We start from the raw sequence: 18,560 nt of genomic DNA on the forward strand, positions 1-18,560 counted from the left end.
TCCTGCTGCCCCCTTCCTGATTGGGCAGGTACTAAAATGTGTATTCACTAAGGTATAAATATGTTAGAGTGAGCACTCTGCACTGTATGATAACTTGAAAACTTGAACTGCTACATGGCAATTACACACATAGCAATTACAACAGCCAGTTGAGTTAGCAGAGTAATTGGCATACCATCCCTGGTTATGGGTACAATAAAAATAGTAACAGTTTTTAAGCTTATTGTAATTTTTAATTAGAGTGGGCTAGAAATAAATTATGTCACCTAACAGGTGTCTTTAAGTTTCTAAAGAAATCGCTGCAACAAAAATAATTACCCAGTGGAAAAATCCCAGTGTACTTTTAGTGGTTGCTGTGATACTGCAAATCAGATCTGCCTTCTCTCTCAACTCCACAGAATCATGAAGAAGGCCAAAGATTATGTCCTAAAATTTGGAAATGACTTAAACTTTTCAGTGGCTGAATATTTCCAAATATTGATTTCTAATTAAGCAAAGGTAGCCATGTTTGATTAAGCTGAATCTAAATGAAATATAAGACAAAGAAGAAAAAAGTTTAAAGGCTATTATAGGTAAAAATTGTAGGTAGCTGAAGCATACTTGATTGATTTTATCATAAGTATTAGAGAAAAAAGATGCACAATACTGTAATAAGTTTCTGAATTTTATTTAATCTCAATCTTTGATTTCTTCTCTCTCCAGCTGATAATTTTTGTGTTTATTCTAGTAATACAACTTGTATAGATTTTATTTTCTATTTAGCTGTAAATGGGAAATATATTTGACTAGTACTCATTTTGGCACAGCCAATTAATGTAAAATGACAATGATTAATAGAAGTGTTGAATCTCCCATGTCTACTTTGGAAAGCTATGAAAATTAAGAAGTGCTTGATTTTGGGAGCTTTTTAGTGAAACCAGGCTTTATAAACATTGGTTCATGATATTAACTATGGTTGAATCATGTGATTTGAGAAAGAAGCCTAGGCAATTTTGGAAGAAATCTATGACATCTTGTCAACAGTTAGTAGTTTGGAACAGAGGAATTTAAAATTAATGTTATAGGGATCTGTTTTTTCCCAAATCTTAGGCTTTGACATTTGTGGTAATAAAGGCTGCTATGACTGTGAAACTGACATGAGAACTGTGAAGATAAGAGCATATCTTTGTTTTGGTTTGATAACAGGAGCTCTGTGTAAAAGGTTCTCGGACTTTACACTTAAAAAGCTCACTGGTGGAAGCTGCTGCTAATGATCTGATTAACATGTTACTTGACACAGAGGAACAGGCCAGTAAAGATGAGAAGTCAGTTGTATCCACAGGTGAAAAGAAGGTAAAAAATGCAGGTAAGAAGAATTTATTGTATTGTATTATATTACTTGGTGTTTCTTTTTTGTTTCTTTTTTGTTTTGAGGGATATTGTAGTTTAGGTGACTGAAGTACTGAAGAGTATATTAAAAAACGTCTAAAGACTTTTCTTTGAATTTTCCTGGATAATGCATAATCTGATAATCACTTATAGTCTACAGAATAGGGCAATATTATTTATCTAAATTGCACATTAAAAAGTCAGTGCCATAAAAGCAGCTACTTAGTATCCTTGGTTAATTGCTGGACTTCCTAGAGAGCGAGAGCAAGAAATAATACCTAAATTTTGATAGTGATCATGCTAGTTTTTACTGAATAAGAAGGCAGACAGGAATAAAAGGCCTGTTACATTGAGTTTAAGATTACAAATGAGTAATTCTGCGCTTCTTTAAAATTATTCCAGACACCTGTGGAGGTGTTGCTTTATTGTATTTTCAAATCACTTAAGTCAACTTAACTAACAAGATTTATGATGTTTTAGCAACAGAAGAGGAAAGAAGATCAAAGAGCTTGACTTTCTCACAAAATTCCAGTGAGATGTGGGCTGGCCTGTCTCCTACAGCAAAGAGGAAGAGAATGGATTTAGAAAAGTTAGAGGAAGAAGCCAATGAACTGCTTTCTTACTTCAATAATTGTAATGTTGATGCCCTTTTGAAAGTCACTCGAAACACTCTGGAGACCATCCGGAAGCGCATTCATGTATCTTCCAACATCAACTTCTCAGGTGGCTGCATTGCAGTACATTGCTCTCTTAGGCTATATTAAGAAAATTGTAAATGTAATATCCCACAACTGTACAAATAACAGTTGCAAGTGTAAAAGAGAGGAAAACAAAGGGAATTTGATTAATCTGTCTTGCTAAATTACAGTTGAAATTGTGTATTTCTGAAGGTGGTTTTTTTTCCTGTGACAGTAGGAAAGTGTCATTACAATGCTGTTTCTCTTAGGACTCACTGTACTGTTGTGAAGATGGATATCATATTTGGAGCTAGAGATAATATATAAGTCTTTTATAAGACCTTAATAACTTGATAAGTTATCACTTAAGTTACAAATTATCAATGATTAACTTGACAAGTTAAGACCTTGATAACTTGACAAGACCTGTTTGACCTTGGCTTTTACGTAAAACTGCATGAAAAAAGTAGAGAGATGTGTTTTTTCTCTTACTAATTGCCTTCAGATATTTCCATACATGGTGATGGAACACTCTTCTGAAGTGTTTTATTGTTGCATGCCTTCAAGAAACAAATATAAAGACAATACTAGGAGACTGTAAGGAGGCTCTGTGCTCAATTTAATATGCTGACTGGGAGTACCAGCTGGATAACAAAATTGTCTGCTAAAGAGAGTTTAGCTGCACAGAACAAGCTGAAGAGGAGCTTCATGGAGAAAAATAGCTTGACGCTTACTTTTTGCTTGAGCTGCTAGAGAGTTCAGCAGTATATCTTATAAATTACTCAGGAATCTTTTTTCCCTTCAGAAATTACACTCAGTACTCTACACTAGAAGATACATATATTGGTTTATATCAAAACAATACCTAGTTTGGTGTCTTGAAAAAAATGTGAACAACCTTTTGTTTTTGGCTTTTTTTTTTTTGTCTCCTGTTTTTGTCTTTTATTTAGAAAATCACAGTAATTATAAGCAGAAAAAAGGTCCTCATCCTATAATTAGGACTGATATTAACCTAGCTATCCCTAATATCATCATGACACCCTCTTTGGATGAGGTACAGCAAACGCTTAATAAAGCTGTAGACAGCATTGTGAAAGTAATGAAAGGAGTTCAACAGTGGAGTAAGGAGAGAATATCCAAGGTGAGAATCTTTAACAGCCTTACTTAGAACTAATGGTTCAAAACTGCTGCAAATAAAAAATAAATTTTACTCTCTCTTCAGAAGAAAGTGCTAGAGAGAAAAGTTGTTCTGTTGCAGTGTGGGAGCAGAGACAGCGATTCTGATGATGGAATGAAAGAGACTGGAAAGAAAAATATCCATGGTAATGGTAAGCTCTGACATCACTGCATTTGAATGTTACTTAAATGTGACTTATACAGAATGTATTGGAAAATATTAATTACAAAATACATCAGAAACAGTAGACTTCATATATTTTATATTACCTCATAGCTTTTAAGCTCCCTCAGAGAAGAAATCTTTCTCATTAGAAACCAGGTTTGCCACTTCTCCTTGTGTAGATTTGAAAAAGGGGATTTTTTTGGTGCTTCTTGAAGTGTTGTACTGCTTTGGGTTATAGCATATATATTGGGGACAATTAAAGTCACTCTTGCTACAATAATCTTTCATGATTTGCCAGTGTAGTTTGTAACCTAGCACGTTCAAATGGAATCTTAAACCTTGTGCTTACTCTTTAAGAAGGGTAAGTTGAACTTACACAAAACCTGGTACTGAATAGAAATGTCTATATTCACACAGAGAGGATTGTGTAGAAGACTGAATAGACTAGAATTTCTAAAAGGATTGTAATTAATCTGTTTTGTGATCAGACATTGTTATTGAAGTCATTAGTTCAAGGAAATTTAAGATGGTATCTTTGCTTGCTGGGTTTTTCTTCTCTGAAGTGGTTTAAAATCAAGCCTAGTTAATTGTTCTGTGTTGTACCTGAGATACTTAAAAAATACACTGGAGTCTTTTTAAGTTGGCTCTTTCTTATACACCTAAAATATGACAGTAATATGGAACTGGTTAAGAAGTTAAATTAGTCTTTCAAAACTAAGAATTTTGCTTGCAAGACATGAAATAAAAGATGATGGTAAACTCAAACTTGTGGATATTTGCTAACTGATGGCCCTTCCTTTTATTTCTTTTTAGGGACTGGCTATGGTCATCTTCTCTGAGTTAATATTAATTTGTATTTTTAATTGTCAATTGTGGGCTATTTCAGAAAATAAAAATGTTCAATGCTGATACATAAATAAATATGGATATTTAAGTAAACCACTTAGGTGAAGTATACAGGATAAATCTTGTGGAGTGGTGAGAGGAAAGGAAAGATTGTATTTGAAAGATTGGAGTGGAACTTTTTCCAAACTTGACAGGGTACCTAGATGAAGCAATTTTCCTAAAATGGAGATGTTTATGACTTTACGTTGGCCTACTTGACTTCTAGTTGCCTTTTTGAATAAAAGGAGCACCTAACTTTAAAATGCATGTTTATTGAAGAAATAAATAATTTGTTTTTTTTTCTGTAGGAATTTACTTGTCCGAAACAGTATGTCTGTCTTAAACCTGCTTTTGTATTTGAATCTGCTTTGATAGATAGTGTATCAGATGCAGCATCACTCAGTTCATCTGATCCAGGGCAAAGCCAGAACTACTTCAAGAGTGTTTCAGAGAACAAAGAAATTATTAAATTAGTGTCTTTACTCAGCAGTGCTATCAATTCTACAAAAAGGGTAAGACAATTGAGATATTAATTTAATATCGCTATCCAAAGAGCATTAATGTATTACTTTTAATATCCTTGGGTAATAAGTGTAGGCATTTAAAGCTGTGATTAAATGTAATAGCGAAAATGTTTAGGATGGTGGATTGAAAACAGTTGGCAGAGAATTTGCAAATACGCTTTAAAAGTTTAACATGGATTAAGTGTACTCTGTTCCAAAATTTAGGAGGTTTTGAATACTGCATAAATTAAAACATCACAAAAAACTCTAGGTTTAGTTAGGTTGTGTATAGCTAATGAAGCCAGCATGGTTTCTGCCCCATTATGAAGAGGTTATGAGGGTTTTTAGAAGAAAACTGTCTGTCAGATTGACATTTGTAAAGTGCTGCGTAGGATTTGCTAGCGTAAGTTAGGATTTAGCTTCAAGGATATGAATAACTTCTTTGCCTTGTTCTAATTCTATGCACTCTTTAGTGAACTGTAGGTATGGAACTGTTACTTTGTTAGGGAGCTCTGCATTAGTTTCTTCTGGGGCTGATACAACCTTTTAAGAGTCTTTCCATGTGAGAATCTTTGACTCAAGACCTTGTGACTTCAGTGGTGCTAAAGCATAACTACCAGGCTGATGCTGAGCAGTTGGTAATGGTGGATAGTTATGGTATTTTGGTGCTTGATATTCTGTAATGTTGTACACTTTTATCATTTATCCAGCTTTAAGGTCTGCATGCACATTATTGTAAATCATGACGTGGATTATCTCTCATAGCAGTCATCTTTCTCTTAGCTTTAACTTTCTCACATTTTTCTGAACTCCTGAGAACCAGAAAAATTATTCTCTTGCACACTCCTTAAATGATACTCAAATCAAAGAGACCTGAATTGAGTGTAGAAATTAATGTTAAAAAAACTTTGTCTCAGAGCTTCATTACTTGAGAATTAATTGTTCTTGTTACGTTGGGCCCTGGAGCTCAGGTTCCAGTTGCTAGCCCAATAAATGGCAAGGAAGGATAAGTGTACTATATCCTAGTTTTAAACTTTACTTCCCACTGATTCCTATGATTTTATGGACTGAAGAATCACTTAACTGCTGAATGTTTAAACTGATCTGACAAACTGGTTGTGATAAACATACAGTTTCTAGCATGAGTTCTGATCAGTAATGGAACTTGATTTAGCATAAATTTATCAGCAGCCTTTTGTTTAGTGAGGTGATTCAACCTGCTCTGCTGTGGAGTTTGTAGTGTACTCTAATGAGCAGCTGCTAAGAAAGCTTATATATATGCTATACATGTGGTGCTGAGAATCTTTTTCTGACCTTATAAATGTTTTTCAGGAGGTTCTTACAGCTTTGGAGAGTTTTAGTTGTTACCACCATATATGGCAGAGGGACAAGGAGGAAACCATTGATAAATTGATGATGGGAAACCCATTACTCTCTCAATTTGAATCTGAAATTCTGCATTTCCAAGACCTGGACCTGAAAATCAATTCTGAGCCTGAATACATCTGCGTGGGAGCTATTGCACTGTGCACTGGTAGAGTTCAGCTTCTCTCCAGAGACATATACTTTCTGACTGCAGTAGGAAGGAGAGATATGACTTAGTTTTGGATGGATGAACTAGATTAAAATGGAAAGCAGAGAGAGAGAAGGGTTGTTTGCTGTTTTGGCTGTAAATGCATGCAAACAAAACACACAAGAATATCTGCAAGGCTCAGCTGGTGTTGATTACTCCACCTGGATACTTCTGCTCACTTATAGGGTGGATGGTAGATGTTTGCCTGTCCTTCTGTCACTGATTCCCAGGGGTACATATTTCATGGGGGTAAGACTCTAAGTTTATGCTGCTTTTCTCCTTGCCTGGCTGCATGCAGTGAGAAAGCTGAACCCCCTTCCATTTAACAGTTATTTTGTTCTGCTGAGGCTATGATTGAACTTTGTTTCTTCAGCTTCCTCATTTTCTCCCCACATTATTTTTTTTAAGATTTATTTTTGAAAAAAATTTAGACTTAGATGAGAATATTAACCAATTCGTTAGTGTTGTATAGGACAGAGGTTTGTATAATGGTATACGAACAAGGTGACAAATATGGAGTCCAGCCTCATCTTTCCAGGAGATACACCCTAAAAAATTTCTATGGTATCTAATATCTATTAACTGGTTAGTGCTTTTAGATGATCTTTCCAGTAGAAAAGATGATAAATTCTGAGAAGAATAGGAGAAAAGAAATTGTGAATTGCAAGCAATTTAATAAACCACTTCAAGGTGTCTATGTAATTTCATCATATCTGTATGTGAATGGTTGGACTGAAAAACCAGAGCTGATACCAAAGAGAACACATGTAAAAAAAAAGATTGAGTGCATCTTAAAGAATATCTACAATATCTGACATCTATTAATTATTCAATGTTTTTAGCTGATCTGAAGCTAGCATTGAGATCAGAAACCAAAGCCTGGATGACTTTGCTGGGGTATCATTGCAATAAGAAGTACCGAACAGAGATGGAAGAAATTTTGACTTTTATAGAGGAAACTGGCAAGAAGTTAAATCGCAGCATCATGGACCTGGATGATATCAGGATAGCCATGTCAGCTTTAAAAGAGATCAGAGAACGACAGATCTCTATTGACTCTCAAATTGGGCCCATTGAGGTAGCTAATGGGAATGTTGCATGTATGGGTACTATTTCAACAGAGCAGTTATTTTCTGGGTTAAACTTAACTGTTCACTTTGAAAATGTATGATTTAATATATGTTGAATGTTGGTTGACATACCTGTTGCTTTCCTGTAAACCTTTTTGTGTGAAATTCTGATTTGGGCAAATGTGAACTTGCTGAGGTGAGAGGTACTTTTGTGAACAGTGCAGATTTTGAGTGATGTAGGTAGGAGATCAGAAGATGAGAATACAGATATTTAATGCAAGAAATCTTCTCATGCTTTGTGGAAGTCTGTGTCTGAAAAGGAATGAGATTCCTAATTTTTTTTTTTTAGCTAAGCCTACAGAGGAGTGAAAAGCCAATGTTGAGCAGACTGTACGAGATTGATTGCTTTAATCAGCTATACCATAGGTTAAAATAAACAAAAGCAACTGACTTCCTTAAAGAAGTTAATGTGATAGAATGCATTTACTGAAGATCTGACAAATGACAGAATTAAAAACAGTTGGTGACTGTTTCTCTACATCCCTGACTGGAGTATTTATTTAAGAATGCTATAGTGTGGCAAAATACACCATTGGTTTTTCAGTAGAATTCTTTTTTCTAAGACATGTTCATGATTCCTGATTGCCCATAATTTCATTATAAGTTTCCAATTCTGCAAGCAGGAGCCTCGAGTCCCTAGGCACAAGAAGCAATGCTTCAGGTTTTTGAAAGGGAGTCTGACATATTTTCCACATACTGGGGTAGTAGACAGATAATTACACTTCCATTTTTGCAATTTGCCTACAATTTGATCAAAATGGAAAACATAAATGAAAATCATTTCACTTCATACAAAAATTTTCAAATGAAACTGTTATGCCACAGGTCCCTTGCTACCCTACCCTGTGCTAATTTACAGAAAGTGAATTTCAGTTGCGTTTTTGTGAAACGTCACTAAGGGTTTTCAGTATGTGGACTGTTCATATGTTGGTGGTGCAAATACATATTCTGAGAAAATAAAATTCTGATGTTTCTTCCAGTTTGGTATTGGTTTCCCATTTTGATAATGGCTATGCAAAAAGAACAGAGTTTCTTTTTCTAACAAATCGCTCTCTGTTCTTAAAAATTTAAAATGCTAGTGTACATATATGTATACAAAGTTAACCGAATTTGCCATTTTACATATCTTGATCCAATCTTCTGGCAGGAATCCTACATTATGTTGAACAAATATGATCTGCTTGTTGCCAAGGAAGAGACTGAGAAGGTGGACACTTTGCGCTACACTTGGGAAAAACTGCTAATCCGTGCAAATGAAGTGCAGAATAAGCTCGTTGCTTTGCAGCCAAACTTCAGAGGAGAGCTTATTAGTGCTGTGAAGACTTTTACTGAAGACTGTGCACAGTTCTATTCAGATTATGATCAGGCAAGAGTTTCTATTTTATTGTATTAGAGAAATTTTTGAGCAGCAGTGGGAGCTTGGAAAGAATTTTGGATTTGACTAATTGATGGGATGGGCCTCTACTGTTGAGTAGGTTTATTCTTGTTAGCATGGTTGAGTTTCAGTGCAGGGAAGGCTTTGGTTAATGTTTTGCATGTGACTGAAGCATGTAATGCTAGTAATCAGTACCTGAAAATGAAGAATTGAGATATGTAAAGTGTATGAAAAACATCTATTTAGCATGAGCAAATGTGAAGACTAGGATTAATGAGAAATTATGTTAGTAAGAAGAGTTTTCTGAAGCTGGATATATTCACAAATGACTTAAGCTCTTACGTACTTTTTCATTAGAATACGAATGAATGAAGCTGAACAAGTCTTGTATAATCTCTTAAGTAATGCTGACTTTTACTCAAAAAGGGAGCTATGATTGCCTAGATTTTACAGTGTAATGAAAAATTTCTGCATTAAAAAGACAATTAGCTACCTTCTTTTTTTTTTTTTTAATCCTTTTAAAAAAAGTGCTTGTTCTAGTAGGTTAAACATTATCTCCTGGTTCAACTGTTATCTGATGTAGTGAGGGGATCCTGGAGGCTGCAAAAGTATTTACCCTGGAGGGTATAAATGTTTTAGAAAATGCTGATTAGAAATATGTTGTGATTTTTTTCACCCTCTATATTCACTTTGTTTTTGGGGTTTTTTGTATGTTTGTGTTTGTTTTGGTTTTGATTTCTTTTTCCTTTTAGAATGGGCCAATGGTGGTTGGTTTAACCCTGCAGGAGGCCAATGACAGGCTTACTATATTCCAGGTACTGTTAATTCTAAGACATAACTTAATACTTTTTGCAAGTGAGCTAACACCTAAAGGCTCTGAGAATGAATCTCAGCAGTTGAATGAATTTTCATTGACAGATAGCATACTGATTTGCCAAAGTCTGTTTTAACTTAGTGATAGCTAAGTTGGAATTTTTTTATAAATTTGCAAGGAATGCTGATTAAATCTAGATTTTTTAGGAGTTAACAGAAAGGCTGCATAGATAATCAGTAATGATTACTACATAGAAATATCCTGATGAGAGCCTTCTCACAAATTCAGTGTATTTGGCTATAGGCTATTCTTGTATTCATTGTCGTGTTCATTTTTTGCTATTTTTTTTCTTCCCCCCATAGAATTAAAGGTTTTCAATTAAACTGACAATTTCCCCTGTTGAAATCTTTGCATCATTATTAATATCTATTTCTGCAATGACAACTTTTAATGCTTTTCCTTTTCCCATACTGCTTTTCATTTGACGTCCTACTATGTTCCCTGAGTTATATTGCAATTGACAATTAAATTAGGTTTTTCTTTGCTGCTTTAATGGCAGTAATTTCTATTTCAACATTCAATAAAATATTTGCACAGCATACTTGGAGTGGTAGAATTTGCTGTATCCAGCTTTTTTTGCTTTGTGTGTCATGCTTCACCTCTTTCAAGTGTGATCTTAGCATTTATTGTTCTGTCAATGTGCCACATGAAGTAAATGGCTTTCCTGTCAGCTTCTAAAGATGTGCCTCCAAGCTAGCTAAAAGTTAGTTTTCTCAAGAAAATTGTTGACAAAACTGTTGACAGTGTAAGCGTTATTATCTCTCTATATATTTCTATTATTTCCTAGATTTTTTTCTGATGTAGCTGTAATAATAATTTCAGAGCTTGAATATTTAGTTATTTGATTTTATTTAATATTTTTCTCTTCTTTCTTAGAATCGATGCGATAATCTGTTTCGGAAATACATTACTTGTACAGATGGAGAAGATCTTTTTGGTTTGCCAGTTACTCAGTATCCTCAACTGCTTGAAATAAAGAAGCAACTGAATCTGTTACAGAGACTCTATAATCTATATAACAGTGTCATTGACACAATCAGTGGCTACTACGATATTCTTTTGTCAGAATTAGATATTGAAAAAATTAACAGTGAACTTCTGGAGTTTCAGAACAGGTGAGAAACTGCTGCTATGTTAAAGTTGCCTAAAGTACTTCTTGAATATGATTAAAATTTATTAGCACCAATAACTGTATATGAACACATATTTATTGAGGCACAAAAATGTGAATTTTAATTGAAAAAGATATTCATTTACAATATCATAAAATAAATAAACAAAGTTAGATTCTAAATATTGAGCATTATTTTTCATGAGACAGATTTTTGGCTAACTTTTTAAATGGGTTTGGAATATATGTTAAAATTGGTATTTCTTCTGTTCATGAAGGAAAGTTTCACCTTTGTGTTGTAGTATTGTTATTCATGGGAGACAGATTTATGCTAGATGTCAAAGGCAAGTTAGTGAATTGCTGAATAGTTTTTCTACAAAATGGGTTATGTTACGTGCAAAGAAACTGAACTTTCCATCAAACCAGGAATCAAACAATGTAAAGAACTAAACCCTTAGGAACAGGGTTCTTCTACAATTCAGAGCAGTGCATAGCATCAGCCTCACCAAAAGATGAAGTCAAAATGTAAAGCATTTCAACTGGATTTGAAGATAGCTTGCACAGAGTTATTAGAATGATGCAGCTACACTCCTTAAGGGGAGCCTGTAAGGCGCCTACCCAGTTATCAGTTATTAAAATAGAGTGGAAACAGATTTTCTCACAAGGAGAATCACATACAGAAGCTCCAAATTACAGGTAACCTGAATTTGGAAGGTATGTGTTCTGCTGTTAAAACCATATACTGTGGCTTTAGAGAAAGAGTATTTGGAACCTTTTGAAAAAGCTTGCTTTGTCTCAACATAGGTGCCGTAAGCTCCCTCGTGCTGTAAAGGAATGGCAGCCTTTTCTTGACCTAATGAAGACCATAGAGGACTTCAGTGAATGTTGCCCATTGCTTGAGCACATGTCAAGTAAAGCAATGATGCCTCGGCACTGGAAGCAGATTACAGATCTCACTGAACACAGATTTGATGTGGAGAGTGAAATGCTCAGACTGAGGAATATAATGGAAGCTCCACTATTAAGATATAAAGATGAAATAGAGGTATTGTGAAGGAAGAAAGATAGGTATATGAAACCAAACAATCTGCTCATATAGTGTAGGATTAACAGCAGCAAGAAGGAAATCAAAACATCTCTATAGAAAGAGCAGAAAAATGGACTATCTCTTCAGGTTTTTCTATAAAATAATGATGCAAATATATTCTGGTGACAACATGTTTTTTTAAAATCATGCAGTTTGGCCCAGGAGTTCATTTGTGAGGGTGCCTTGCTTTGTGACATTAAAGATATGAGCAGTAATCACTATGTTGTCATTTTATTCCCCCAGAGTTGATTAAATTGTGATGTGGTATACAGATGATTAACTATGGTGTTTGTATATCTGTAGATCTTTCCACTAAATAGTTGCTCATGAGCCTTACCTAGTGTTAAAGGAAATAAGAGCTAGATTTGTATACCAGGGACTTGAAGCATTCATAGCTTGTTTTGGCATGTTGTTTATTTAAAAGGATATCTGCATAAGTGCTGTGAAGGAGAGAGACATTGAGCAGAAGTTAAAACAAGTGATAGCTGAATGGGATAACAAAACGTTTATCTTCTCAAACTTTAAAACTCGTGGAGAACTTCTTTTAAGAGGTGACAGCATGTCAGAAACAATTGCTACCCTGGAGGACAGCTTGATGGTTCTTGGTTCTCTCATGAGTAACAGGTAACAGGAAAGGGAGGGACGGAATGGGGGAAGAGATAAAAATATTAGCAAAAGGCTTTGTATTAGTGAACAAATCTATTACAGAAGAGAAGGTAAATAAACATCTAAATAAAACCTAAGAGCTTGCTCGTCCTTGAACTGTTCATGGGCTAGTTCTTATCGTATCTAGTGTATCCCTCCAATAAGCTCTTTTGAAAACATGTAGATGCACTTCAGATTTCCTGAATAAACCACTGGACAGTTTTCATTGATGCAACAAAGTAAGGGAAAACACTGGCTGGTTATGGCAGGCATGGTATGGGCGTTACAGGCACTGCTACTTTGCTCCTGTGATAGGTCATTGCCTCATGCCAAAAGTACTGAAAATCCCAGTTCAAGTGAACTTCAGTTTGTCTGATTTCACATGCCAAAACACACAGATAAAATCAGGAGCACAGAACCTGATCATCAGGCAGGTGCTCAAAAGCACAAGTTTAGGAGAGTTCAGGAACACTGTAATTTCCCAGCATTCATGTTGTGTGGTCCCTTTTTGAAACCACTTTAACTTAGAGTGAAATTGAAGTATTACTCTTATTCAGCATCTCTTGGATCAGAGCTGTGCTATGCACCTTGTGTAGACAGCAGCAAGTTGGAGCTGATTTGATTTAGAGCTGCCAATTAGATGAAGTGAGCATGGGTTTTTATACTTTCAACTGAAAAATTTTAAGCAAAGAAATTATTCCTCATCCTGTGAGTACTATGCTACTTTTCAAGAGTCTTGTTTTCCTCTTGAAATGAAGAAATGTCTCTTTTTTTTTTTTTACTGTAGATACAACACACCCTTCAAGACGCAGATTCAGAAATGGCTGCACTATCTTTCCAACACAACAGATATCATTGAGAACTGGTTGACTGTGCAGAATTTGTGGATTTACTTAGAAGCTGTTTTTATTGGTGGTGACATAGCAAAGCAGCTTCCAAAGGTTTCTAGACATGCCTTTTTTTCAGTTTGCTTATCAACATTTTAAGAATAAAACTTAACTGTGATGTCATAATTGATGCAGTAACTTATTTTCTTTTGCTATTTAACAAAACTGGCTCAGAAATTAGGTAAGCAGTGCTGATGGAAGGTATGGTGTGAGAAAGAATAATAAAATTGTCTGAGCTATTTGGTCTTTTTATTTCTAGATTGTAAAGCTGTTAACCAATATGTATTTAAACATTGTGCCTAGTAGCCTAGTCTAGTGTACCTACTACTAGCAAAGTAGTACCTAGGAATCTTTATCTTAAACTTGCCAAAATGGCTTTTCAAATTAAAAAATGAGCTTTAGTTTTAGAAAAAAAACTTCAGATTTGAAGCACTCAATTCAAGCATAATGAGTTTTCTGTCTTTTTCTCTAAAAATGATTGTAAGAGAAAGTACATAGCAGGCTTGACAGCCAAGTATAAAATAAGCTCTATTGTGTAAGGAGAAAGAATTGTGGTTTTCTTAGCTGAAAAATTTCTAGAAGCCACGATTACTAGTGAGAAGATTGCTGTTGAGATTACTGGGTGCTGGTTCTGCAAGCAGGTGCCTCTTCCCTCTTCTTCCTTCCTCAGTTTCTTCCATTCCACATTCATTGTCATGTTTCAACAGGAAGCAAAGCGTTTCTCTAACATTGATAAATCCTGGGTAAGGATCATGACCCGAGCTCATGAAACACCCAATGTTGTTCAGTGCTGTGTTGGAGATGAAATAATGGGACAGTTATTGCCACATTTACTGGAACAGCTTGAAATCTGTCAGAAATCGCTCACAGGGTAAGATTACTATGAGACCACATTCTTGGCCAGATGGTTGTGTGCTGTGTAACATGGGAAAGAGCAATTGCACAAGTGCTGCCCCATAAACTTTGCAAAGATCATGTTCTTATTCTATTATGAATTCACTTGAACTGAGCAAACAATTCAGCAGGATAATACAACACCTCCAAAGAAATTTATGCCAACTCATTGATAAGTATTTGATTTGTGGCTAAGGTGTCACCCACTGTCTATCTCTGTTGAAACCAAAGCTTGTTTCAGACTAGTTTCAATCCAGAAGGCAGTCTTGATTTGTGTGTGCCATTCACACTTTTCACAGATCTGGGAGAAATTCAGCTTGAGAAATCTAAATAGCAAATAATAGAGTTCATGTAAAAATATGTTTTTTCAGTTTAGTTTCTTTTCTTTTTACTGGTGTTCAGATTATAGCAAATAATAAAAGTTTTCTGTGAAATGATTTCTGATACTAAAACAGTAGCTTTAAAACAGATGCTTAACATGAATGTGTGATAGATAAAAATTGTCATTGTTAGAGCTAAAAATTGGAATAACAAATTGTGAGAAATACCACTTTTAAAGAGGGAAGGATGTATAAATTAACTTAAATCACTTGCTATTTACCCCCTCCTGGCTTCTCTAACAATTTTTTAAAAAATGCAGGTACCTGGAGAAAAAGCGCCTGCTGTTTCCAAGGTTCTTCTTTGTGTCAGATCCTGCTCTGTTAGAAATTCTTGGCCAGGCATCCAACTCTCACAATATCCAAGCACATCTGCTGAACGTGTTTGACAACATTAAAACTGTCAGGTTCCATGAAAGGGTAGGTACTGCTTTCACCTCACTGTTACATTCCTGCACATTAACAATGTAGGATACCTGCTAAATTAGAGAGCTACTTGGTTGCATAAGGCATTCTACTGTTGTACCACGTTCACCATTTGATGCTGAGTAGGTTTTCTTCATTTAAGATTTAGTTTAATATCTTCATTTATGTCATAGTGAAACTTCAGGTAGAAGAACAAACCAAAAAATTGCACTGATGCTTTTTCAGAAAAAAACACCCATGTACTGAGTTGTTTTCTGTTGCATCCTCTCAAATAAGCTTTTGAGCCTTTATGAGCTTATCTTTACGTTGCCTGTATTTGTAATTTTCCATTCATTTTATCATTGTAAATAAAAGTGTATCTAGAGTCTCTCTTCTTTCTGAGTTGTCCTTACAATGCCTTCAGACACAGTGTTTGAAGAACACTCCACTTATACCCTTTACAAGAACAGATAGCAACATTTTTTCATTTGTATGTATGTGTTTTCTAAAAAAGTAATTACTTCTCCATGCTTTTGAAATTATTTTGATTGCCCATGTTCTTTAACTTTTCTGTTTCCGTTATTTTTGATTCTAAGGCTGTAAATTTTGTTAGGCTATTAATCCACCAGTAATGGGAGAAGGTTTCCTATATTGTGATCAGCAAGTGAATGTTGTCACAAAATCATCGAATGGGTCAGGGTGGAAGGGACCACAATGGGTCATCTGGTCCAACCTCCCTGTTCAAGCAGGGTCATCCTAGTGCACATTGCACAGGATTGTCATGGAAACTTTAGTGAAATTCGGGAATTGTCAGTATATTTGGGCTTGTCTCCTTGTTCATGACAGTGTTTTGTTTAAAGCCTTTATGCACAGCAAAGTAATGATTTAATAGTTTTTACATTTCATTGAACAAGTTGATATAATTTATTAGTTACTTATTTAATGGAATGATTGCAGAAAAATGTAAAGTATTTTAAAGCTAAACAATGGATCTATAAACACAGGATGTTTTTGCTTTTATTAGATATATGATCGTATATTGTCAATTAGTTCACGAGAGGGTGAGACTGTAGAGCTGACTAGACCTGTAATGGCTGAAGGTAATGTGGAAGTTTGGCTCAGTTCTCTCTTGAAGGAATCCCAGCTATCACTTCATCAAGTTATTCGCCAGGCAGCTATGGACATCCAGGAAACAAGTTTCCAGATTACTGAATTTCTTTCAACTTACCCAGCCCAGGTAATATTGTTAAATTAATGAAGAATTATTCACAGATGTGTGTCCAGTTTTTTTTCCTGTCTTTGCATTCCAATTTGCAGCCAGTGTTAAATGCAAAACTAGCATTTAAATTTATTTGAATTTCCTCAGTCTTTTAAGTTATACTTCACATATCTGAAACCAAAAGAAGAAAACTTACCCTAAAGCTCTTGTTTAAAACCCATGTTGAATGCAATAAATTAGTGTAATGAAGTTAACACTATTTCTTTACAAGCTTAATACTCAACTACTGGAGGAAAAGTAATAAAATTATATGTTTGTTCATATATTCAGGGTAATGCTATATATTGCTGAAGATTTGAAACTGAGGATAGTGTTGAGGGAAGATTATTTTCCTAGTAGAAGCTTCACTAGTGATGAGGAATGTTGTTGGAGATAGAATGAAGACTGAGTTACTGGAAAAAGTATTTTAAATTTAAGTTCCAGTTATTCATTGCTTAGTTACAATTTATATAAAGTCTATTTGTTACATGTAGTATTTTTTAATCTACTGTAAATTATACTGAGCAGTTATATGAGCAATGCACTGTAGGCAGCATCTACAAGATTGAAGTGCAGACTTAACTATTTGTTTATGGGTGGAGTTGAAACACACGAAATAAGTGTGTAGGTTCAATGACCTCAGTATGAATGCATGAAAAGTAATTTTATACACACAGTAGGAGAACCATTTCTTTATTTTTTCTTTGTCTGTGAATGTACATTTTAGGTGAAAGAGAAAAGATTATGGAGCATATGTTTTTATGTTTCCTAAGGTTGGGTTGTTGGGGATCCAAATGATTTGGACTAGAGACTCAGAAGAAGCTTTGACTCTTGCCAAGCATGATAAAAAAGTTATGCGTAAGACAAACCAGTTTTTCCTGGATCTTCTAAACATGTTGATAGATATGACAACAAAAGACCTTAGTCCAGTTGAACGAGTTAAATATGAGACATTAATCACTATTCATGTGCATCAGAGGGACATTTTTGATGGTCTTGTAAGTATTAAAAAATTGGCAGTGGGTTATTAAGGGTTTTTCACTTGAAACAATGTGAAATTATAACAAGAAAATATTACTTTACCTATGAACTCCTGCTTCCTAAGGTAAACGTTTAATTTCAGGACTGTAATGATTATGTGACCTGGAATATTATAAAAATGCTGATTTTGCTTCAACCGTGTCTTAGTTTCTTTTTAAGTAATTCAGTGGGGTTTCCCCTCCCCAAGCAGTAGCAGAATTTTATAATGTTTCATGTTGGTCCACTAAAGTTAAACACCTCTGTTGCATGATCAGTTAGGGGCTTCTTTTTCCTCATACATTTTGTTGCAAGTAATTGTCCTTTCTTTGGACTGCATTATGAATTTCCATGAGTAAATAAAATTAATGTGGGGTTATAGTACAGGAAAAGCTTTGAAGCTGGTTGAAGCTGCCATTCTCTCTGTTCTAGTTCCAATAGCATACTTAATTATTACTTAGGGATTTGTTTACTCACTTTACACCTTCTCATGCTGACACAGGATGCTAAAATTGGGAAAATGAAAGCATTTAGCTTAATCAAACTTTAAGCTAGCATACCATTTTACCTATAGGAAGCCTTGGACCTAATTCTGAAATTAAGCTGTCCAAGAAAAAAAATATTGAGTTTTAGCCCATTGTTGATAGTCAGGCACTTATATTTGCACTGCAGAATAATTGGTTTCTAGTTGTAATCATTTTATGTAAAGTGTAATTTTTAGATACAGCCTGAATGACATTTTTTAAAAAATCCTCTTTTAATATATGATGTGGCAACTTCGAATTATTATTGTCAGCTCTGCTGAATTTCTTAGATAGTACCTGCACCATAACACTGCCTTGAAATATCTTTCTTTTCCCCAGTATTCCTGTGGTTTCATACAATTTTTATAGCAGTTTTTGAAATCAAGTATCACATTATGTGCTTCCTACTGATGTAAAACTAAATTGGTAGAGATGACTAAAATGAATGGCAATTTTAAGGTTAAACTGAACTTAATGACTCTTGTCTGAGGCTTATGGACTGTTGATTTGTATTTGGAATTTTGACACACCCATCTAAAGCCTGAAGTTCCTCTGCCTCAGTATGTGATTCAGCACTAACACATTAGCAATTTTTGCCGTAAAAATCCATATCCACTATTCTTTTGTC

At 34.9% G+C, this 18,560-nt stretch overlaps 1 protein-coding gene across 1 annotated transcript in view; it reads left to right on the top strand.

Moving 5' to 3' along the window:
• DNAH5 (dynein axonemal heavy chain 5) overlaps positions 1-18,560 on the top strand; it is a 117,478-nt gene that overhangs the window by 31,279 nt on the left and 67,639 nt on the right. The window contains exons 18-34 of the mRNA XM_085052130.1: positions 1,186-1,345; positions 1,849-2,091; positions 2,996-3,186; positions 3,268-3,373; positions 4,648-4,784; positions 6,108-6,309; positions 7,191-7,426; positions 8,626-8,844; positions 9,606-9,668; positions 10,604-10,842; positions 11,643-11,883; positions 12,350-12,549; positions 13,358-13,511; positions 14,165-14,328; positions 14,992-15,148; positions 16,158-16,370; positions 17,165-17,389. Of these exons, the coding sequence (XP_084908256.1) occupies positions 1,186-1,345; positions 1,849-2,091; positions 2,996-3,186; positions 3,268-3,373; positions 4,648-4,784; positions 6,108-6,309; positions 7,191-7,426; positions 8,626-8,844; positions 9,606-9,668; positions 10,604-10,842; positions 11,643-11,883; positions 12,350-12,549; positions 13,358-13,511; positions 14,165-14,328; positions 14,992-15,148; positions 16,158-16,370; positions 17,165-17,389 (3,150 nt within the window). The remainder of the gene's footprint in view (positions 1-1,185; positions 1,346-1,848; positions 2,092-2,995; positions 3,187-3,267; positions 3,374-4,647; positions 4,785-6,107; positions 6,310-7,190; positions 7,427-8,625; positions 8,845-9,605; positions 9,669-10,603; positions 10,843-11,642; positions 11,884-12,349; positions 12,550-13,357; positions 13,512-14,164; positions 14,329-14,991; positions 15,149-16,157; positions 16,371-17,164; positions 17,390-18,560) is intronic.

This window comes from Lichenostomus cassidix, chromosome 2, assembly GCF_008360975.1.
Source record: "Lichenostomus cassidix isolate B80296 chromosome 2, HeHo_3.0, whole genome shotgun sequence".
NCBI lineage: Eukaryota > Metazoa > Chordata > Aves > Passeriformes > Meliphagidae > Lichenostomus > Lichenostomus cassidix.